Source organism: Triticum urartu, chromosome 5A (genome assembly GCF_056163025.1).
Source record: "Triticum urartu cultivar PI428250 chromosome 5A, HENAU_Tu73, whole genome shotgun sequence".
Taxonomy (NCBI): domain Eukaryota; kingdom Viridiplantae; phylum Streptophyta; class Magnoliopsida; order Poales; family Poaceae; genus Triticum; species Triticum urartu.
The window spans coordinates 399,761,376-399,785,589 of record NC_141877.1 but is presented as its reverse complement, the minus strand read 5'-3'; the positions used below and the strand labels follow the sequence as shown (position 1 = coordinate 399,785,589).

At 45.2% G+C, this 24,214-nt stretch overlaps 1 protein-coding gene across 3 annotated transcripts; it reads left to right on the top strand.

Moving 5' to 3' along the window:
- Positions 1-297: 297 nt before the first annotated feature.
- Positions 298-6,152, top strand: LOC125509220 (uncharacterized). 3 transcript variants are annotated; one of them, XM_048674134.2, is made up of 7 exons: positions 298-754; positions 2,016-2,803; positions 3,044-3,196; positions 4,397-4,820; positions 4,911-5,143; positions 5,316-5,578; positions 5,764-6,152. In XM_048674134.2, exons 1-6 carry the CDS (start codon positions 472-474, stop codon positions 5,550-5,552), a joined length of 2,118 nt encoding a protein of 705 aa, XP_048530091.2. In that variant the 5' UTR covers positions 298-471; the 3' UTR covers positions 5,553-5,578; positions 5,764-6,152. The 3 variants fall into 3 exon arrangements, with proteins under 3 accessions (XP_048530091.2, XP_048530092.2, XP_087382308.1); XM_048674135.2 differs by having other exon boundaries at positions 299-754; positions 4,914-5,143; XM_087526182.1 differs by adding an exon at positions 968-1,090 and having other exon boundaries at positions 615-754; positions 4,397-5,143.
- Positions 6,153-24,214: the final 18,062 nt, after the last annotated feature.

Below are 24,214 nucleotides of genomic sequence, written 5' to 3'. Positions count from 1 at the left end.
TAGATGGAATCCACCCGACGAAGCCCCACACAAGCGAGGTTCGGGGGAAAGCGCCGGACGGCGTGACGACGTGAAAATACTGAGGCGGGACACATGAGGTAGAAGGGCGCCGGGTACGACACCGGCGGCGGAACGCCGATGGCTTGGAAGGGGCCAGTGAACGAAATCGCGGTGGGGTTGAGCCTGGCCGTGTGGGTGGCAGCATTCATCGGTGCATTGGTTTGGAGGGGGGCGGCGGCGGCGTGGGGTGCGACACGGTGGCGGGAAGAGGGCGAAGAACCCTAAAGGCCTAAACCTAGAAGAGAATACCGTGCCACCATGGAAGCGTGGGGGATTTAACCCTAAACCTCCCTCCAGAGTTCCCTCTTAGTTCTCGTACGCACGCCGAGTGTTCTCCTCCAGATCTGCCCTAGCTTTCTTGTTGCCCGCTGCCTCCCCGCTTCCGCCCCCGCCGTGGTACTGGCGGCCGCCATGTCGCGCCCACCCGCCGCCGCCCAACCCAACCAACCGATGAACGCTGCGACCCCCACCCCCAGGCCCAACCCCGCCCCGATCGCGTTTGCTGGCCCCTTCCAGCCCCCCGGCGTTCCGCGGCCGGCGCCGTACCCGGCGCCCTTCTACCAAACGCGGCGGCCGCTGGTATTTCCGCCCGTCTTGCCACCCGGCACTTTCCATGGGCCTCGCGTATACCAGCCTCCACCACCACCGCCGGGTGGATTCGGTCCGCACCCAGGCACCCCCCTTAACCCGTTCGGTAGGTTTAATTATTGCGACGAACATTGTTGATCGCTTTTGCCGAACTCAATTTTTGCAACTGACCTAGCAATTTAGAAGGGACGGATGACTGATTCAGATTCTAGTGATTTGTTCTTTTTACAGGTGGAGATTTGGTTTTAGAACATAGAAATGGCTGCATTTGTATTATGATTAACAATTTTATCGTTGACTGACTGCTTCTCTGTAACAGTATTGGCTGTGCCCTGATGCACTGCCTTACGAGAAAGGCGAGCCTTGTTTGTTTCAGATGATCTAATGATCTTACACGACCTTTGGTGTGTTTTGGTTTGCTTCCACGACCTTGATGTGTTTGGTAATGCTTATTGTCTGTCTTGTTACATTAAATCAAATGCAGTGCATAGTATTTCGGTGGTCTAACTGATTACATGCTGTAACTTACCTTTTTGCTTGAGTTAGTGTGCATGTTGTTTACGTACTTCATCGTACTGTGGATTTTTGCAAACTTCAATTGTGACATTTCCAAAATGTGCGCTTTATTATTTTCATTTTTTATGTTCAAGTCATCCCAACCATTTTAATGAGAGTCCATTGACAGCAAAGCATTTTGTAAATATTTCGTACATTGTAGTACATTGGTTATGTTACCATGATCTTTCCGAGTTCTGCAAATAGTTGCTACAAACAATTGTGTTTGTTTAGGTTCAAATTTGGATATCTACATAAATCTGCCTCCAGGTTGCAGAAATATGAAAACTTCATAAACACAATGTTGATTATTTGTACTGATAGCAAGGTACTCCCTCCGTCCCAAATTACTTGTCGCAGAAATAAAATAAAAATGGATGTATTTAAAACTAAAATATGTCTAGATACATCCATTTCCGTGACAAGTAATTCCGGACAGAGGGAGTATTTATCATCAGTTTCTTTATACTGGGTAATGTATTACAAATTCGCAGTCATGTACGATCTCTCTGAATTTTGTGAAGAAAACCTATCAGAGCAGTATAATGTTTTATCTCGGGTTATTCTGCACTGAACTTACTTGCATGTCTATGCTGAATGATGTTAACCTATTCATAGGTTCATTTCCTATAGTTAACTAGTTGTAAGTTATTTTGTTTCTGTTTGGTCGCCAAGTTGATTTGTCTGCAAGGATAAATCATGCATTATGTGTTTGGATTGCTGAATTCTTAGTAATATGGCAGGCGGATTTTGTTAATGTTTTTTTCTGCTGTAGATCCTTAGGTATATATAACAGTATCCTATCTGTGCAGGTCTTCCAGGCTTCCATCCAAGCCACACATATCATCCTGTTAGTGTGTTATCACATCAGCGGCCAGCGGTAATTGATGGAGCTTTTGGTCCTGGAGCCGTGACTAGACCACCTATCACACCTGTTCCTCCAGCTAATGTTTTTGGTCCTGGAGCCATGACAAGACCACGACCACTTATGACACCTGTTCCTGCAGCTAATGTTTTTGGTCCTGGAGCCGTGACTAGACCACCTATCGCATTTGTTCCTCCCGCTAATGTTTTTGGTCCTGGAGCCATGGCTAGACCACCTATCGCACTTGTTCCCCCAGCTAATGTTTTTGGTCCTGGAGCTGTGGCTAGACCACCTATCACACCTGTTCCTCCAGCTAACGTTTTTGGTCCTGGAGCTGTGGTTAGACCACCTATTGCGCCTGTTCCTTCAGCTAACGTTTTTGGTCCTGGAGCTGTGACTAGACCACCTATCGCACCTCTTCCTTCAGCTAACGTTTTTGGTCCTGGAGCTGTGACTAGACCACCTATCGCGCCTCTTCCTCCAGCTAACGTTTTTGGTCATGGAGCTGTGACTACACCACCTATTGCGCCTGTTCCTCCAGCTAACGTCTTTGGTCATGGAGCCGTGACTAGACCACCTATGACACCTGTTCCTCCAGCTACTGATTTTGGTCCTGGAGCTGTGACTAGACCTCATATCGCACCTGTTCCTCCAGTTAATGAGCCACAATTTAAAGTATATGTTGGCAAGATTGCATCAACAGTGGACAATGACTTTGTTCTTTCTCTTCTTCAGGTATATTGTTAAATTTGCCTCTTGTGAACTTATAGTACTTACAGCCTAGCTCATAAGATGATCTCTTAAGATTGTATTGACCTATTAGATTCTGGCAAAGCATGTTACATAATATTTATTATAGATAAAAGCTAGTTAGTTGGAGTTTATAAAAGGAAAAGCTATGAAGCATTAGATGACATATGCTTTGGAATAATGGAGTAGATAGTGATGTATATATGTGCCTTATTTTTGCTACAGGTCTGTGGAATTGTAAAAAGTTGGAATCCAGTCACAAATCCAATTGGTGGAACTCCTACTGGGTTTGGCTTTTGTGATTTTGAATCTGCCGAAGGCAGTCTTCGTGCATGGCGGTTGCTCAACAAACTAAGAATTGATGGTCAAGAGCTGTTGGTATGTACTGGTCTGCATGTCATTTTTGATTGCAACATCCATAGATAAATGTACAGACTAAGATATATGATTTCTTGGAAAGGAGTTGGCCCTAGTTAGATATGTCATTATCGGATTGGCAATTTATTTTATGACTTTTGTAGTACATCACATATCTCTTGTGGATTTACATCATTTTGAAAAATATTGTGCTAACATCAGTATAAATTCAACAATTGAATTGGGAGAATAGTCCCACATCCATGTGATCAGTGGCGGAGCCAGCCAGTTGTGGGAGCCTGGGCAAAGCCTAACTGCTTCTAGGTCAATGAAAATCTGCCTATAAAATCATCATCACCAAGCTCTAATACGCATGTCTTTTCAATAGAGGCTTGCAGGTCAAGCCTGGGTAGCCGCCTTGGGTCACCTAGAGGTGGCTCTGCCATTGTGAATTCGGGTGGAGTAGTGGGGAGCGGCTTGGTGCACCTCTCCAGAGTGAGAAGATGGGCTGACAGGTGGGCCCATGCACCAGTGAGTGGGGAGATGGCTTTGCCATGTGGGGACCTAAGGGTAATTTGATTATTTCATGTCGCACTAGTTGTTAAATGGATGGCGGGGTGGCATGTGCGTAATTGGACCTAACGGGAATGATATTGCTCTTAGAAGGTCTTAAAAACTGAATTTGCTTTGAAACTAGTGGCATCGGTGTAAAGTTTTGTTAGACTAAATTAATTAATTAATAGTGAATGATGGTTTATTGGCTTGACAGAACTAATAATGATCTCTATTCTTCTGCAGTGTTGTTTAAAACATTTGTAGTGTAGATCATATAATATTCAAAGTTCTGATAATATTTGAGAAATCATCTTAGTATTTTATTGATTACAGTGGGTTGTCTATAAAAGGAAGTTATCCTTGTAAAGTTGCTTCCGTTGATGTTATTGTGCTTACAAATCAACTGTGACTTTGCAGCTTTCATTACAAGCATTAATATTTCTATGCTCTTCTTTCTTAATGAGGAATTGGCCACCTTTGGAATATTTTTGTATAAAGCTCATGGCGTAGGAGAACCTGCATTTGAAAAAAATAAACCTTTTCAATTTCGTTTGCAAATTTTGCCTGAACATTAGAAAAGTAAAGCTTCTGTCTGCACACCCCGGGGTTCAATCTTGTGAAATGCTTATTCTGTTCTGATCCATGCTTATTTTTGGGTTTAAACAGGTTAATGTCAATGAAGCCACGAGCCAGCACCTTCAGAAATACTGTGAGAATACTACAGAAGAGAAGGCCAATGAAACTGATATGGCTGCTATGCAAACGATACACAGTATGGTTGAAGAGAGAATGAGGTGTAAATTTCTGGGTTCACCAATTCAGTCTGTTCAGGCATCTACAAGCATCAGTGATGAGAAAGGCGATGGTCATACAAGGAGTGGTGCACTGGAGGAAAGGACAAGCAAGAGACAACGTGAAAAAGAGGAACATTTAGGGGAAAATAAAGTTGTTTGTTTGCAAGGTTGGAAAGATAAAGAAGTGATTTCAGCTGGAAAGCCTTCTCTGCAAATTGATGCGATATCATCAACGTATGTTCCCATGGAGCCTGAATCTACAATTGAACACGAGAGGAAACGTCAGCGCAGGGAAAGTGAGTGTATTTTTTCGTTTCTTAATTTACAATACCTTCTCCATAGTGTAGCTACCTTGAAGCTGACTTTGGTCTTGCTTTGTTGGACAGTAGATGGGTTTCATAAGAGCAATGGTGAAGGTAAGGGCATTGTATCTGTACCAGTGCTAGTCTCAGATAAGCTGAACAGCAGTTCCCCAGGAGAAAAGGTGAATTCTGAATTGCAAGCTACATCCAAGTCAGGGAACAAGGAAACTTTGGATGCAGAACAGTTGCTTGCTGCTATCCCTAAGACGAAGGAAGAACTATTTGCTTATGATGTTAATTGGGCAATTTATGATAAGGTGAAACAGAATTATCTACCTTTTTCCATTTTAAATTTCCATACTTGAAAAAGATGTTTGAATTAGGCAAACTCAAAATGAGAACCAGTCAATTTGTTGCCTTGCAGACTGTTTTAAATATGAACCCCCATCTCATTCTTATACCATCAAATACACCTTTTCTTTCTTGCAGCATGGATTGCATGAGAGAATGAGGCATTGGGTTTCAGAGAAGTCGATTGAAGTTTTTGGCGAGGAAATAGCAGAGTTTGTGGAATATGTTGTTGCATCAACCAAAGAGCATGTAGACGCACCTAGAATGTTGGAGGCCCTTGTATCTCTTATGGATGATTCTGCAGAAAAGTTTATTCTCTCATTGTGGACGGAACTTATATTTGAAATTAAGAAAGCTGAAACCGGATTAGCATGAAGACAGGGGGAATGTCACTATGTCAGGTTTGTTGTTCTCTTTTGAACTTCGTTTTGTTATCAATTTTGATTGCCTTCTCTCGTTTCCCACTTTTAAGGACACTTTGTGACATTACTGAAGCACTCCCAAGTCGATGCAATTTGAATTTGAGCTATTGTTTAGATTTGTAGTTGAATCATTGACATTCTGAATGTGCTGCTGCCTTTCTCAGTGCCTTCTCGTTGCTCAAGGTCGACGGGTAATCACAAAGAAATTGGCTTGGTTCCTTCTCGTTGCTCAAGGTCGGTGAGTAATCTCAAAAGAGATTGGCGGATGACAACCCTTCCTGGCTACCTATGAGCTGCAGTTGTTGATATCTTGGAATGAAGCAGTCATTCTGGGCACTGTGTTCTCCTGGCTATCCTGAATCTTTCGCTGATGAATGTAGATAGACTTCGCATGTTGACATTAACAGCGTGCTGTTGGCGAGATCAGTTTGTGTTGTAAGTGGAGAAGAAGTGAAATGGGACTCTTTTCAGCGTGTCCCCCATGCGGGGAGTCTCTTCGTAGATAGGAGTATTAAATTGATAAAGCATATTTATTCGGACTTGCTACCGTTCATTTTTTTTTCCGGACTTGCTAGTTTTCTTTTGTGTCGAGCTGAGTTTTTCTTATATCTCATTCACCGCCACAACGTTATCTGTTTCCCTTGATGCTTGTTGGGTTATGTGCTATGTCAGCTGATTTTTCTTCTTTTGACCTGGTTGTTTCTACGTGAGGGCCATTTACAAAAAATAACTTGCGTTTTCATTTTGGCTTTTCCCACACCGTTTCTATTTTTCTTTTCATTATTGCTTCGTTATTTCTATTATTATTATTATTAATTTTATTTTCAAATGATTTTGTTCTTCCTTTTTCCATGCATCATTTCTTAGTTATTTTTCTATCCATTCATTTCATTACATTTATTTATTTTTCTATTTTATTTGGTTGGCACGTGAAGTTCCTATCAGCAATTAAGCTTACATAGTCAGAATATTAAGCTTACACAGTCAAAAAAATTATGTGGCCAAAGTTTTTTTCAAGTCTGGAGTCGTAATTGCAAGTTTTTAAGCGGGTTCACAACTGCAACTTTTCAAGTTGGGCTGCAATTCCAAGTAGTTTTTGAATGTGCCCTTCAAAAAAAAAGTAGTTTTTGAATGTGGGGCGCCATTGCAAGTTTTAAGCTGGGTTGCAACTATACAACAACAACAACAAAGCCTTTAGTCCCAAACAAGTTGGGGTAGGCTAAAGATGAAACCCATAAGATCTTGCAACCAACTCAGGGCTTTGGCATATGGATAGCAAGCTTCCACGCACCTCTGTCCATAGCCAGCTCTTTGGTGATACCCCAATCCTTTAGGTCTCTCTTAACGAACTCCTCGCATGTCAAATTTAGTCTACCTCGCCCTCTCTTGACATTCTTCGCACGCTGTAGCCGTCCGTTATGCACTGAAGCTTCTGGAGACCTGCGATGAATATGCCCAAACCATTTCAGACGATGTTGGACAAGCTTCTCCTCAATTGGGTGCTACCCCAATTCTATCTCGTATATCATCATTTCGGACTCGATCCTTCCTCGTATGACCACACATCCATCTCAACATACGCATCTCCGCCACACCTAATTGTTGAACATGTTGCCTTTTAGTCGGCCAACACTCCGCGTCATACAAAGCCCCTTACGATGAAGGACACGAGAGAGTTTTATACTAGTTCGGCCCCTTATGATGAAGGTAAAAGCCTACGTCTAGTTGTGATTGGTATTGTTGAGGTTTCGATCTCCAAGAGGCTCAACTCGCCGGCTTGGTTATCGACTTCGTTGTTTCTTGCCCTAAACTGTCACCGGGTCGTCCCCTTATATACACGGGCTGACATCAGGTGGCCTACGGAGTCCCGGCCGGCTCATAATCGTGTCCGGCTCGGTGACTTTCTTTACATGCCTTTCTGTACAAGTATTTGCCGTCCATATGGCGGTTTACAATAATGGGCCTTAAGCCGGCCCGAGGCCCTTGGGCTTTCTATATGTTTAATAAACTATCATCTTGACTGCATATTGGGCTTCTTAGGTAACCCGCCATTAGGGCTGACCCGGCCTCTCCTGGGCGGGTCATACTGGTAGTAATATCCCAACATTAGGCCCCAGATTGACTTTGAACCTTGTTCTTTGTCAATCTTCAATACTTAGACGAAATTCCTCTTCTGCCTGAAAAAACTTTGTAACCCGCCGTGACGTCATCTTTTGAAAACACAAAAAATTTCATGACGTCATCTTCCAACGGATCTTTGATTTTTAATGCTTCCCGAGAATCGAGGCGTCTATATAGCTGGATAACCATTATTTGGTTCTCCCTTGATTTTCGCGCCCGTCTGTTCGCATCTGCCCTTATAAATAGGCACGCGGCCAGTCCTTCTCATTCTCCTTTCTTCCTCATCTTCTTCCTCTTGCAACCTCCGTCGCTGCTCGAGCTCCGCTGCCGCTGCAACTCTCCTCATCGTTGTCAAGCTTGGTCGCTGCATCACCCTGAGTCCGTCCAGAGAACGCGGCGACTCTTCGCGGCAGGTCTGCATCTTGTAAGTTTTCTTCTCTCTCACGCACCTAGATCTGTTCTAAGTTTGCGAGTTCTTTAGTGTTCTTCACCTGTTCGCCATGGATCATCTTGTAGATCTTCTCCGCAACTTCTTTTGATCCAAAGAAGAGATATAACTTGCGTGGTAGCTGTTTGGCATTCATTTTTGATATCAGTAGATCCCTTTTACCTGTATAGATGCTTCTTTATAGTCGACGAACTCATCTGTACTAGGTTTTTAGGTCTAGAATATTTTCCTTTTTGAAACAGCCTTTTGATCCAAAATGATAATGATAGCTTGGTGAAACTTGTTTATACCAACACTTAGCTGGATCTGCTTTCTGAAAAAATCTGTAGTCATGGCGGCTTACATTCCGGCTTTCTTTTCCCTATATGTCATTAGCCCTTAGTTAAGCCGCCGTTACTTGTTTTATAATTTCAACCTTTAACTGTTAATTGACCCGACACTTTATTTTTCCTTTTCCAGTCCCTTGTTCATCATGCCGTCAAAGACACCAACCATCTGCAATTGGGTTCCCTCAACCATAACTGAGGAGCATCTGAAAGAGTTCTTCCTCATTGGATTTCTGCATTCAAGAAACGTCATGTCTTATCGTGCTCCTGACCCGGAAGAAGAACGACCCAATCCGAAAGACGGTGAAGTGATCGTCTTTACTGATCACATGAACCGGGGCTTCTCACCGCCCGGCTCAAAAAATTTCAGAGAAGTTCTTCACTTCTTCAAACTCCATCCTCAGGATATTGGGCCCAATTCCATATCCAATATCTGTAACTTCCAGGTGCTCTGTGAGGTATATCTTCAGCAAGAGCCGACTGTGGAACTATTTAGAGAGTACTTCTATCTGAACCGGCAAAACGAGTGCACCAATGGCCTTAGCTTAGAACTTGGAGGCATCTCGATTCAGCGCCGGCAGGGTGCAGTTTTCCCTCTCATAGTTTTACCAAGTCACCCAAAGGACTGGAACCAAACTTGGTTTTACTGTCAGGACATCTCACCTGCCAATGAGAAGCCACTGCCGGGTTACCGCCCCGATCGTCGTGACACCAAGTTCGCCCTACCAGACAAACTTACCGTTGCTGAACGCAAGAAACTGATTCCAACTATCAGAAGAATCAATGGTTTGTTGGGGAACGGTTTAACCGGAGTCGATCTAACCCGCTGCTGGATCTCATGGCGGATTATTCCATTAAGCCGTCGTTCAAAGTTGATGTATGAATATGGTGGAGATCCGGATGACTCTCTCCGTCATACTCCGGCTCAACTAACCGAAGAAGATGTTGTCGCAATGTCAAATCTTCTGGTGAATGCGAAGTACAAAGATTGCAGTGTTGTTGGGTTAAATCCCTTCTGTAAATTTAACCCGGTACCAGAAGTAAGGGCATTCTGATCTTTTTCCTTTTGTATTTTGTCCAGCCGTATTGTTTATCACTGATCCTTCCTCTTGTCTTTGTAGGCCAACTCTGACTTTTGGAAAGTGAAGTACGACCATGAAGCTGCCAAGAAGGTGAAACTTGCCGCCATGAACGCCAAGAAATCGACCCGGAGAATGAAGAAGAAAAATAAAACCACCGTTGAAGATTTGATGAAACTTGATGACTCGTCTGACTCGGAGGTAGCCCTTGATTCCCTTGGCCAACTTTTTAACAATCTTATTGATACTGATCCTTACCAGGATGACACTGGGGCTAGTCAAACTGGGGAAGCAGAGGTAACTATCATTTCCTCCGACTCAGAGCCCTTACCAAGACACAAAGTTCGACGAGTGATCCGTAAAGTAAGGTTTTCTAACCCCTTAGCTCACTTGGATCCCAACTTTCATTTGAAAAAGCAGCAGCATGAAAGCCGTCGTGAAGTTGAGGTTGAAGATGAGCCGGTTGTCGTCCTTCAACAGACCCCTCAGAAACGTCCGAACGAGGTTTACTTATTACTGTCTTTAACTTGTTTTAGTGAATCCTGCTCCTTGTATTTCTTTTAACTCCTCTCTTACCTTTTCAGGAGGTGTCTCGTTCTTCAGGCGACTCATCACAAACACAATTCCCGGCTTTCAAGACTGCCCCTAGGTAATCAGAAATCCTCTTTTCTTCTGGGTTGATCAATTGTATCTTGATGCTGACTGTCCTGTAATATATATTTTTTCTTTAGCGGCCAGGCTAGATCCAAGAAGGCGAAGGTAACAAAGCCGGCGGAAGACCCACCAGTACCAACGTTTGAGCCGGCTAGGCCGCCTTCTCCATTAACTGCCGCCCCAGAAGACCCGCCTATTATCCATGAAGCAAATCCTTCGGAGCCGTCCCTTGACCAAGCCACTATGAATCCTTCCACAGTTGGACCGTCAAGCTCAACTGACCCGCTGTCTCCACGTGTTCAAGATGTTCAAATTACTGGGAGCTGTTTTGTTGAGCCAGGGAATCCAACGGTGTTGGCTCGGTGCACAGCTAAGCAAGAAGCCTTGGAGAGGCAGAAGGTTCGCTTTGATGTTGCCAACTACGACCGTCTTAATGCCAGTGACATCTTATCCGGTTATCTCAGTCATGTACACTCCAGTCGTGAGTCTGAGATCGAGATGGTCAAGCAGCTTCAGTTGAAATATGAGGTACGTTGTTTCCGGTTTACCAATATTCCTTCAGCCCCCAAGTCTGTAGATTATGAGAGGCACGAAATAACCTGTAGACTTAAAATATAGGCCAAGACCTTTACCTCGGAATCTTTGCCTGATATTGATAGAAACAAGACTTCATCCATAGTCCCCAAGTACCGGTTTATTTTGATCATTAATGAATCGGTACTTCAGAATTTAAAACCATCTGCAAAGTACTCAACATTCCGGTTTATCCTTGATAAACTTGCTGAACTGCGTACATTAGCCCCCAAGTGCCAAGTGCTATTACTTTGTAAAGGACTTGGGACTTCAAATATGTTGGTAGAGCCATAAAAATTTGATTTGACATACATTAGCCCCCAAGTGCCAAGTGGTTTATTCGTAAAGTACTTGGGACTTGAATCTTGAATTTGCATACTGGAATTTAAAACCAAGTCTTGACTTATCTGAATGTTTCACAGAATGCCTTGTCTGAACTAAACTCTCAACTGACTGACGCAAAGACCCGGCTAGCGAGCCAGGAGTCAGAAATCAAGTCTTCCACCTCCAAACTGCAAATAAGCCTTTCAGAAATGGAGAATTTGAAAGCCAGCTTTGCTGCCAAAGAGAAAACTTGGGAGGATGAGAAAACACTTCTAACCCGGCGAGCTGAGACAGCCGAAACAACTCTGAAGGAAATATCAACCGAGCTGAATGGTTTAAAGGGCCGGGTGTCTCAGATGGTCGCTGCTATCTTTGGTAAGCTGCCTTGTTTTGACCTTTCATGTATTTTATGCCAAACCGGAATGTGATCCGCCGACTTACTCTGTTAAATATATGCAGGTCCGCGAAGTAAAAATCTGAGCCAAGACCCGTTGATTAAACTGAAGGCTGTATACACCTTAGTTGAATAATTGTACATTGGTGCACAATAGGCTCTGGCCGCTATCTCTCCTGCAAATCAAGGACCCAACCAGCTTAGCGATGTCCTGAAGAAGCTGTCCATCCTTTCGGCGAGATTCCAAGAAGTAAAACGCTCCTGCGCGCGAGCCGGAGCTTTGACTGCCCTAAGCCGCTCCAAGGCTTGGGTGCCAGACCTAGACCCGGTGGACGTGGCAAGAGGTTATCCTACTGTGAAGGAGGACGGGTCTCCATTTGATCAAGATGATTTCATAGCATGTGTACGTGAAGTCCGGCCTCAGGCGACTAGCCTTGGAGAAGACACCAATGTTGACAAGTACCAGCCGGGTTTTGATAATGAAAATAAGAAGATGGCCACTCCTTCATACAAAGTAGCAGACCTGATCCCACCTGTGAGAGAAGATACCTTTGCTCCGGAAATTGACCCGGTCGGCCTGATTGACGACGAAGCCGAATTTGTCGCCATGAACGGCTTTGATTGATCAAAATCCAATTTCCAGCAAACAGAAGGTGGTGAACCGGCGAGGGAGGGACAGTGATCATCTTCCTAGGCTTATAAAGCCTTGTAATAACTTTAGTTAAAACACTGCATGTTTGCTTATGCCGTCGTGCATAAAATACTTCTTATGTGAATCTGTGTTTTCAGATGTCAATGTATGCATTATTTAGTGTTTGTCTCTGCAATGGTTGAACTCCGTTCATGTGAATATAAGGAAAAGACTGGCAAAGCGGTTTAGAACCAACTAGGCTTAAACACCTAACGTACAACCCATAAATTTACCTCAATAAGAAAAACAGAGACAAATGTGAACAAAGAGTAAGGTTTAATACTAACTCTTGAGTTGACGCAACAGGTAAGCGTGTATAAGTAAAAACCATACCTTATCCTTGTTGATCTTTAGATCGCTGGTTTAAATAACCCGGGTGATGAATTGATAATTGAATGTGTATGAAAAGTTACTATTCCTTGAACACTCAATGATCATCATACCTTAGTAGCTCGTACCTTTGGATCCTTGCACCACCGGCTTGAATAACCCGGGCGGCTGTGTTGTCCAATAATTGAACCGGCGAAGAAAACCAGACTATCTCATTTGTAATATTGAAAACAACAAAAACTCAAAGGCAAGCAACAGATAATAAACATAATTTGAACTCTGTATTCAAAAGGTTGGGGGTTCCTGATTCAAATATGATCAGTAAACCTGTCCAAAGGGGTTAAGCTAAGGTTCGAATACGACCATATAGTCCTCAGTGGCTTTGGCGTTGCGCCGATCAAGAGGGTACCGATAGCTATGTTCTCTTTGGTTCGAATACGACCTATGTTTGAACAGGAAGCCCCCAAATGACCTTGAGCGGTTTTTAACGACCCTGATTCGAATACGATCCAAGTCGGACTCAAAAGGGGTTAAGCTATGATTCAGATACGATCAAGAAGCCCCCAAGTGAGTTTGGCCTTGAGCCGATCAAGAGGGTTACGACAGCTATGTTCTCTTTGGTTCGAATACGACCTATGTTTGAACAGGAAGCCCCCAAGTGACCATAAGATTTACAGCTAGATCCGGATACGATCATGAGTTGGACTAAAAAGGTTAAACTTGATTCAAATATGATCAGCTCCTTAATAGTCATTTGTGAATAAAAATAATAATAAAGATGCATAGTCTTTGAAAAGAAAAGAGACCGATGGTATTACTTTATTGCTTATCATCGTATATACAATATGAACGTATGTACATGTTGAGAGCCGGAGGCTCAGGTGTAATATGACCGAAGTTGAGCAATGTTCCATGGCCGGCGGGTCTCCTCTTTCGACTTACGTGAGTCTGCATGCTCTCGAATGTCAATGAGGTAGTAGGACCCATTGTTTAAATTTTTACTGACCACAAAGGGTCCTTCTCAAGGTGGGGATAACTTGTGTGCATCTGAATCTTGGACAAGCCGGAGCACCAAGTCGCCTTCCTTAAAAGTCCTGGACTTAACCCGGTGGCTGTGATAACGATGCAGGTCCTGTTGATAAATTGCTGACCGCGCTGCTGCTAAGTCTCTTTATTCATCCAACAAGTCAAGCGCATCCTGTCTGTCTTTTTAATTGTTAGCCTCAACATAAGCCGCCACCCGGGGCGAGTCATGACGGATGTCACTGGGTAATACTGCTTCTGCTCCGTAAACCATGAAGAAGGGTGTGTAACCCGTAGACCTGTTGGGTGTAGTATTGATACTCCATAACACTGAAGGCAATTCCTCTACCCAACAACCCGGCGTTCGCTGTAAAGGAACCATAAGCCGGGGTTTTAGCCCTTTCAGAATTTCCTGATTGGCTCTCTCCGCTTGACCATTGGACTGAGGTTGAGCTACGGAAGAAACATCAAGTCGGATGTGCTCTCGCTGACAAAATTCTTCCATAGCCCCTTGGGATAGATTTGTTCCATTGTCTGTGATAATACTGTGTGGAAAACCGAAATGGAAGATTACTTTTTTCATGAACTGAACCGCCGTGGCTGCATCACACGTACTCACAGGCTCCGCCTCAACCCATTTGGTGAACTTATCAACAGCCACCAAGAGATGCGTCTTTTTATCCTTAGATATTTTGAAAGGTCCCACCATGTCGAGCCCCCAGACTGCAAACGGCCAAGTGATTGGAATCATCCGGAGCTCTTGAGCTGGCACATGCGCTCGTCGTGCAAATTTCTGACATCCATCACATCTACTGACCAGATCTTCTGCATCAGCGTGAGCCGTCAACCAGTAAAAACCGTGATGAAACGCCTTGGCCACTAAAGATTTTGACCCAGCGTGATGACCACAATTGCCTTCATGGATTTCACGAAGGATTTCTTGACCTTCTTCGGGGGAAACACACCGCTAAAACGCTCCGGAAACACTGCGATGAAATAACCCTCCATCCGAAATCGTCATGGACTTAGACCGCCGGGTTATCTGTCAAGCCAGGGTCTCATCCGCTGGCAATTCTCCCCGCGTCATGTAAGCCAAGAATGGCACCGTCCAATCTGGGATGACGTGAAGAGGCGCCACCAACTGGGCCTCCGGGTCAGGAATAGCTAAATCTTCTTCTGTGGGCAACTTGACAGAGGGGTTATGCAAAACATCTAAAAAGGTGTTGGGTGGTACCGGCTTACGTTGAGACCCCAGCTGGCTCAAAGCATCGGCTGCTTCGTCTTTTCGACGGTCAATGTGTTCCACCTGATAACCTTTAAAGTATCCTGCAACAGCATCGATCTCTCGGCGATAAGCCGCCATGAGAGGGTCTTTGGAATCCCACTTGCCAGACACCCGCTGAGCCACTAGAGCTGAATCACCAAGACATCTGACCCGGCTCAAGCTCATCTCCTTTGCCACTCGAAGACCATGGAGCAATGCTTCATATTCTGCTGCGTTGTTAGTGCATGGAAACATCAATCGTAACACATAACAAAATTTATTACCTCGTGGGGAAGTTAATACAACTCCAGCCCCCGAGCCTTCCAATTGCCTGGACCCATCAAAATGAATAGTCCAATATGTGTTGTCCGGCTTTTCTTATGGCATCTGCATCTCTGTCCAGTCATTGATGAAGTCAACCAGGGCTTGAGACTTAATCGCAGTGCGTGGAACATATTTCAGCCCATGAGACCCAAGCTCAATTGCCCACTTGGCAACTCGCCCTGTAACTTCTCTGTTTTGAATAATGTCTCCCAAAGGAGCAGAGCTAACCACAATGATTGGATGTCCCTGAAAGTAATGCTTAACCTTCCGGCTTGCCATGAACACCCCATAAACAAGCTTCTGCCAATGTGGATATCGTTGCTTAGACTCAATTAGCACTTCACTCACATAATAAACCGCCCGCTAAACCGGATTCTCTCTGCCAGCCTCCTTGCGTTCTACCACCATAGCCACACTAACAGCCCGTGAGTTGGCAGCCACGTATAACAATAGCGGCTCTTTCTCAATTGGAGCAGCTAGGACCGGCGGCTCAGCCAGTTGTGCCTTCAGATCCTCAAAAGCGGCGTTCGCAGCATCACTCCAAACAAAAAACATCCGTTTTCTTCATCAATTGATACAGATGCATAGCCTTTTCCCCTAACCGGCTTATGAACCGGCTCAAAGCATCCACACGACCCTCCAGTCGTTGAACATCATTGACGCAGGTTGGTTTGGCTAGAGATGTGATTGCCTTGATTTTCTCCGGGTTAGCTTCAATACCTCGGTTAGACACCAGAAAACCCAAGAGCTTGCCGGCTGGTACTCCAAAAACACACTTGGCCGGGTTAAGCATCATCTTGTAAACCCGAAGATTATCAAAAGTCTCTTTCAGGTCTGTGACCAAGGTTTCCTCTTCCCTGGATTTCACCACTATATCATCCACATAGGCATGAACATTGCGCCCAATTTGATTGTGAAGAAAATTCTGCACACACCGCTGGTAAGTCGTTTGGGCACTCTTAAGCCCAAAAGGCATAGACACATAGTAGAAAGCCCCAAAAGGAGTTATAAATGCTGTCTTCTCTTGATCCTTGACTGCCATCTTAATCTGATGATAACCGGAGTAAGCATCTAAGAAACTCAATCGTGCGCAACCCGCCGTAGCATCAATGATCTGATCAATACGGGGAAGAGCAAAAGGATCAGCCGGGCAAGCCTTGTTCAAATCCGTGTAATCCACACACATGCGCCAGGTGCCATTCTTGTTGAGTACAAGCACCGGGTTAGCTAACCATTCTGGGTGAAAGACCTCCACAATGAACCCAGCCGCCAAGAGCCGGGCCACCTCTTCTCCGATGGCCTTGCACCTTTCTTCATTGAACCGTCGAAGAAACTATCTGACATGTTTGAACTTTGGATTGATATTAAGAGTGTGCTCAGCAAGTTCCCTCGGGACACCTGGCATGTCTAAAGGTTTCCATGCAAAGATGTCCCGGTTCTCACGGATGAACTCGATGAGCGCGCTTTCCTATTTCGGATCCAAGTTTACGCTGATGATGAACTATTTGGACGAATCACCAGGCACAAAGTCAACCATCTTAGTGTCATCAGCTGATTTGAACTTTAACTCCGGCTCATGCTCTGTTGTTGGTTTCTTTAATGACGTCATGTCCGCCGGGTCAACATGATCCTTGTATAATTTCAACTCCTCTGTTGCACAAACAGATTCAGCATAGGCAACATCCTCCTCTTCACATTCCAAAGCTATCTTCCGGCTCCCATGGACTGTAATGGTGCCCTTGTGACCCGGCATCTTGAGCTGCAAATACACGTAACACGGCTGAGCCATGAACTTGGCATAAGCCGGCCGCCCAAACGGAGCATGATATGGGCTTTTGATTTTAACCACTTCAAAGGTTAATTTTTCTGCCCTGGAGTCATACTCATCCCCAAAGGCTACCTCCAGCTCAATCTTACCAACTGGGTATGCCGACTTACCGGGTACCACACCATGAAAAACAGTGTTGGATTGTTTAAGATTTTTATCCATCAATCCCATCCGGCAGAACGTCTCATAATAAAGGATGTTGATGCTGCTGCCTCCATCCATGAGTACCTTAGTAAACTTGTACCCACCAACCTGAGGTGCTACTACCAAAGCCAAGTGACCCAGATTATCAACACGGGGCGGGTGATCCTCTCTGCTCCACTGTGACGCCCCGAGACCGATGCGCCAGGTGTCTTCCAGTTATTCGCCGTCGTTGCCATGTCATTTTCTTGCGTGTTGCATCTTGTCATGTCATCATGTGCATTGCATCATGTCATCATGCAACCCGTTTTAAAACTCAAATAAATAAACCGTATGGATCTTTGATCCATTTAAACCGAGGGAATTCACATGGTGATTCTCTTTATAACATATCCTCCCGATATTAGGGAGCTATGATAAATAATCCATTCTTATGGAATCACCTAAAACATACTTACAAAATTTTCCCATGCCTTTGTTATCTCGCTTCTTGACCTCGAACTTTGTCCGTAAATTCTTTCGTCATTTTTCGGAGCTCCACCAAAAATCCGAACATTTTTGGACCTTCCTAACCCTCACTTCCTATTCAAACCATTTGATTTTAAATCAAATGAGTTTGAATTTAAAATTTTCAAAAATGCCCACTCCATTTTTCTTGGAACATGCGCATTTTTGTGAGTCCGTGAAAATTATCCCCATGCCCAGATTCCATCCCTAACTTATATTTCTTTTCTTTCTCTTTTTCTGTTTTGTTTTTCTAAATGGAAAAGGAGAATTTAGAGAAAGAGAGACAGGGAGAGAAAACCTGCAGCCCATCTGGCCTCCAACCACCAGCAGTAACTGGGCCGGCCCAAGGCCAAAGCCCACCTATTCCTAACCCATTGGCCCAGCCGCCCTCAACCCTAGCCGACCGCCCTCGGTCCCTCCTAGCGCCGCCAGAGGGATCGAGAGATCCCTCGACCTCTCCCCTCTGCCCGATTCCCCAACCTCTCCTCTCGTCCTCCCCGCGCCTGGCCCTCTCCTCCCAGCGCCTTCCCGAGCGCCGTGGACGCCGCCCGCTCCCTGCAGTCGCCCCTCGCCGGATCCTGCAGGCCGCCGCCTGGTTCCCTCGTGCCCCGCCGGATCTCCTTCCTCACGACGGCGAGCATGACGCCCTCCGCGCGGCCCCCCTTCCTGTGCTACTCCTCCTTCTCTGCCGCCGTGCTGCGCCCCACCTCCATGGCCATCGCACCCTGCCTCGCCGCCTTGGCCTCGCCAAGCTCGCCGGCAGCTGCGAGCTCGTCTGTCCATGCCATCCTTCTCCGTTGCGCGCCTCCGGCTGCTCGCTTGCGCCAAGGCGCTCCTCTTCCTCCGCGTTCGACCCCGCCAGCAGGAACGCCGTCTTCCCTGCACCCATGCTTCGCTGAACGGAGCCGTCGTCCTCGACCGTCGCCAGCACCGCTGCCCCGCCCGCGTCCTCGACCTCCTCCCTCACGCGCTATCAAGTTTCTGGAGCTGCTGCTACTGTTTTGCTTTTGCTGCTGCATCTCCGGCCGTCTGCAGGCGACAGCGCCCGGTGTCTGCGATGCCTGCTGCTGCCGCTGTTTTCTTTTCCTTTCAAACAAACGAGCAGCGCCTTCGGGGGTTTTCGCCAAGTTCTTTTCCATAGGCCTCTCCAAGACCAGGTTACGCCAAGAACCGTTCGTGGTTTTCGTCAAGTTCGAGCGCTGTTGAACGAGGGCTTTTGCCTTGCTCATTTTGGGACGCGACAAGTTCCTCTCTGAAAGTACGTCTACATGATGATACGAGAACAAGTACCGTCAACCTTCGAAGAACTGGTTTTGCCGAGTACCCCTTTGTTTTGTCAAGACCATCAAATCCCTCGACGACGAGTGCACGACTACGCGGATTGTATCAAGTACCCCTTCGTTTCGGCGTGACCGGCAAGTCCGAAGACCCCAAGTACCACGACAACCCCGAAGGGATCAAATCCGTCAAGTTCCTCTACCGATGACTCGAACGGCTACGACCGAGTACCAATACCGTCGACCCTTGAAAAACCCGTGGATGTCAAGTTCCATGTCCTTGACCCCGAACCTCTACGAAAACGTGTACGACTATTTCCGTGGCCGAAGACCCGTGTACAACTACCGTCGCCGAAGGCCGTCGAGTGAACGTCTACCCACATCGTGTATTTGACCAAGTTCGATGACGACCTCCGAAGAACTCGGATTCGCCAAGTTCTACTACCGTCGCCCTCGGAAACCTTGGATTCGTCAAGTACCTCTCCGAAAACGAACGTGATCCACTACTTCCCTCGAAGACCCATGAACGACTACTTCCACTACGAACTCGTTCCGCCCGAAACGCGTGCTTCGAAGGTATAACCCCGAGACGACCGCCCGTGGACCGAATGCTTGCGATGTATGAGTTGAACCGTGTGTTGCTCCGTGTCCGAGTTGTTCTTTGCGAGTTCCTCGTTGCCATGCCGTCCACCCATGGGAACCCGGCAACCGGGATCACCCCATCATCTTGCATGACACACTCACTCCCACTTCCTTTTGCACCGATATCTCTGTGAGCTACCGTAAACCGATATGTTGTCGTGGCCTCATTTTCGGATTCATCACTGTGGCACCCTTTCTTTCCACCACGATGACAAAATGCCCCATATATTATAACATGCCAACATTTTCATAAATTTTGCATAAAACTTGCTCATGTCATTCGCATCATGATAATAACATCGAAAATGTTTAAAATTCTTGTTGCACCAAATTGCTAAATGCATATGGGGATTTACCGGATTCGTTGTTTGTTATATCCGGCCCCATTTAAATTGCTTAGATTGTGTAGTTTACTTTTGCTTCACCTCTTGCCATGTTAACCAACATTTAATATTGTTGAGTACCTAAACGAGAGAGAACTAAATAATTGATGCGGTGCTTCGTCAATATGCAACTCGTTGCATATTGATCTCCATTTAATTTGTAGTGTTGTTTGTTACACTTTGCCATGCCATGCCTCTTTAAACTGGTCATGCATCATACTTGGTTGTGCATCATGCCATGTTTATGTGATGGTTGTTTACTATGTTGTTTGCTTCTTTCCGGTGTTGCTTCTTCGGGTTAGTTCCGATAACGTCGCGTGTGTGAGGATCCGTTCGACTACGTCCGTTTGTCTTCTTCATGGACTCGTTCTTCTTCCTTGCGGGATCTCAGGCAAGATGACCATACCCTCGAAATCACTTCTATCTTTGCTTGCTAGATGCTCACTCTTTTGCTATGCCTATGCTGCGATACCTACCACTTGCTTATCATGCCTCCCATTTTGTTAAGCCAAGCCTCTAACCCACCTTGTCCTAGCAAACCGTTGTTTGGCTATGTTACCGCTTTGCTCAGCCCCTCTTATAGCGTTGTTAGTTGCAGGTGAAGATTGGAGTTTGTTCCTTGTTGGAACATGGATATTTGTTAGGATATCAAAATATCTCTTATTTATATTAATGCATCTATATACTTGGTAAATGGTGGAAGGCTCGGCCTTATGCCTGGTGTTTTGTTCCACTCTTGCCGCCCTAGTTTCCGTCATATCGGTGTTATGTTCCCGGATTTTGCGTTTCTTACACGGTTGGGTTATAATGGAAACCCCTTGACAGTTCGCTTTGAATAAAACTCCTCCAGCAAGGCCCAACCTTGGTTTTACCATTCGCCACCTAGCCTTTTTCCCTTGGGAGTCGCGCATCCCGGGGGTCATCTTATTTTAACCCCCCGGGCCAGTGCTTGTCTAAGTGTTGGTCCAAACTAGAGCCCCTTGCAGCGCCACCTCGGGGAAACTCGAGGGCTGGTTTTAGTTGTAGGGATTGCTTATCCGGTGTGCCCTGAGAACGAGATATGTGCAGCTCCTATCGGGATGTCGGCGCATCGGACGGTCTTGCTGGACTTGTTTTACCATTGTCGAGGATGTCTTGTAACCGGGATGCCGAGTCTGATCGATTTGTCTTGGGAGAAGGAATATCCTTCGTTGACCGTGAGAGCTTGTGATGGGCTAAGTTGGGACACCCCTGCAGGGATTTGAACTTTCGAAAGGCGTGCCCGCGGTTATGGACAGATGGGAATTTGTTAACGTCCAGTTGTAGAAAACCTGAAGTTGATCTTAATTAAAACACATCAACCGTGTGTGTAACCGTGATGGTCTCTTCTCGGCGGAGTCCGGGAAGTGAACACGGTGTTGGAGTTATGCTTGATCGTAGGTTGTTCTAGGATCACTTCTTGATCATAGATTCTTGACCGAGCTTTGCCTTCTCTTCTCGCTCCCATTTGCGTATGTTAGCCACCATATATGCTAGTCGCTTGCTGCAGCTCCACCTCATACCTTTTACCCTACCTATAAGCTTAAATAGTCTTGATCGCGAGGGTGTGAGATTGCTGAGTCCCCGTGACTCACAGATACTTCCAAAACCAGTTCGCAGGTGCCGATGAAACCGTGCAGGTGACGCTACCGAGCTTAAGGAGGAGCTCGACGAAGACTGTGTTTGTTATGTTGTCCCTTTTTCAGTTGATCAGTAGTGGAGCCCAGTAGGGACGATCGGGGATCTGTGTAGCATTTGGGGTAGTCTTCTTTTATTTTGGTTCCGTAGTCGGACCTTGATTGTATCTAGATGATGTAATGCTTTATTCATGTATTATGTGAAGTGGCGATTATAAATCAACTATGTATCTCTTTCCCTTATGTATTACATGGGTTGTGTGAAGATTACCTCACTTGCGACATTGCTTATAATGCGGTTATGCCTCTAAGTCGTGCTTCGACACGTGGGAGATATAGCCACATCGTGGGCGTAACAAGTTGGTAATCAGAGCCAACCCTGACTTAGGAGCCCCCTGCTTGATCGAATCGCTGGCGTTGTTGAGTCTAGAAAAATGTTTTCAGTCATTTAAGATTATATATATTGGAGAGTAGGATTCTTTTTACTCCTCAGTCCCTTCGTCGCTCTGGTGAGGCATCCTGACGTAGAGTTTTGACTCTTCTCTTCTCAAATTTCACTAAACTTTTTTTAGGATCATGCGGGTATCTTGGAATTGTTTCGATGGTTTTGTGACGATAACATTGTTCTTGGTGCCTCCTGTCATTTAGGGATTGTGGCAGTGTCCCGGGGAGTTGAGCTCTGAGGTGTTGTCGTCACAATTTTATCGTTGCAGTTCTAGAATACCTGAGTTTCGCCGACATCGAAAATCTCTTTTATGCAGTTGTTTGTGAGATAACCTCGATGCCACCCAGTACCGGGGCGGGAGTTCGGGAGTATTGCCATAACTCGTATAACGGATGCTTTTCGAAGGTTGAGGTAAACGATTTCCGAAGGTTTCTTGGTTATGTGTTGAAGGATGGATACAGCGGGATGCAGAATTTGTTAGTTTTGGGTGAGATATTATGCTTCCCATGTATCCCCAACACCTGATTGCATAACCGGAGAGTTTCGGGAGTTTATAAGTGGGAATTCAAGTAGCTCTTAGGACATCTTTCCGACAGATGTATGATATGAAATTGGGGTTCGGCGTCTAGTGGTCCGCCTATCCACGGTTGGTTTTACAGTAGTCTCGTTGTGTCTTAAAGAGTCCTTGGCTATGCTGACTCGGGGACGCTTCATATGTCATGTGCACTGCCTTGTACATGATGGTGTTGTACGATCGAGCCCGTGTAGGCCCACCACAAAAACTTCGGACGAAATCTCTATCATATGTTTGTTCCGGCTTATTCTGCAAGCCAATCCTTTGTTTTGCTTTTGAGTTGTGGTATTCGAGTTGCTTCAATGTCAAGTGTTGATTCCATACCTTTCCTAAGCGATGTTCTCATACTCCTATGTGAATGCAATCCTTCTTGATCTTCGAGCTTGCCATCTCAATTTCTTCTGAGCGATGTGCTTCTCGTCAAGTGGATCCGTTCATTTTCGACATCCGCAAGATCAACTCAGTTTTCATCAACGGTGTTTGTTTCATCCGTCTCCAAATTGTCTTTGTTTTCCCACCCAACCACCCTTTTTCTTCAAGGACTAAGATTTATTTATCAAGTATCTATCTTATGGTTATGAAGTCTCTCCATTCTTTTCCGTCAATGTCCTTACCCGGTGATTCTCATGAAGATCCTAACGGAACCTCAAGTTCATCATTCTTCATTTTTTTTATCTTCTCCGGTGGATTCTAGTCAAGCCTTATTCAATTATTCTGGAGTGCTAAAGATATCTCAGAAGGCTTGTCGTTTCATTCAAGGTCCGTTTAACCTATTTCAAGGGTATTATCTCATTCAAATCATTTAATTCAACCGGTGCAATCTCTCTTTTCAAGCAATCATTCAACAATGTTTCTTTTGAGTGGGCCCTAACCCACAGGTCTTTTCCCAGGATCTTACCTGACTCTTCTAATTTTCCCGGAGCTATCCTAATTTTTTTTCAAAGTTTGACATAAGAATGATTCATCATCAGTCATATGTTTTTCTCCAAGATCTTTCAAATTCTTTTCATTGCTAGCTCAACCTTTCCATTCTTCATTCCGGTGTGCCTCAATAATTCTTGGTGGTGTCTCTCGTCGTCATTCTCAACATTTGAAGACCGAAGAAGAGTTTTTCCTCCATATCTTGCTCCATTCTCTTCAAGATTCGTGATTCTAGCTTGTTGCCATCCTCTCATAATTATTTTCGATTGTGGGAATTCTTTTCACCCATCCGAAGCAATTCAAGAGTCTTCTCAGTTTGTTATCCGGAGTCCATCAATTCAGGTTTATTCATTCTCAGCTGTCAGTTATCATTCTCCAATCTTACCGGTGCATCGTTCAAGTGATCTCTAATCAGTTCGTGATCCCTTCGTTCTCATGTATCAAATTCTCTCAAGTTTCTTCGTTCATTTCATAATTCTTCCCGATGTTTCTTTATCTTTTCTTCAATCGTTTTTCAATTCTTACGGTGATTCATTCAAGATTTCTCTTCCTTCGTTATCATATCAATTCATTCGTTCTTTCCAAATTCTACCGGTGGATCGTTGAAGACCCTCTCAAGTTGCGCTATATCTCTCTTAATCCTTTTCAACGAGAATAAGTAGTATGCCAAATCCGTTTGCTCGTCATCAAT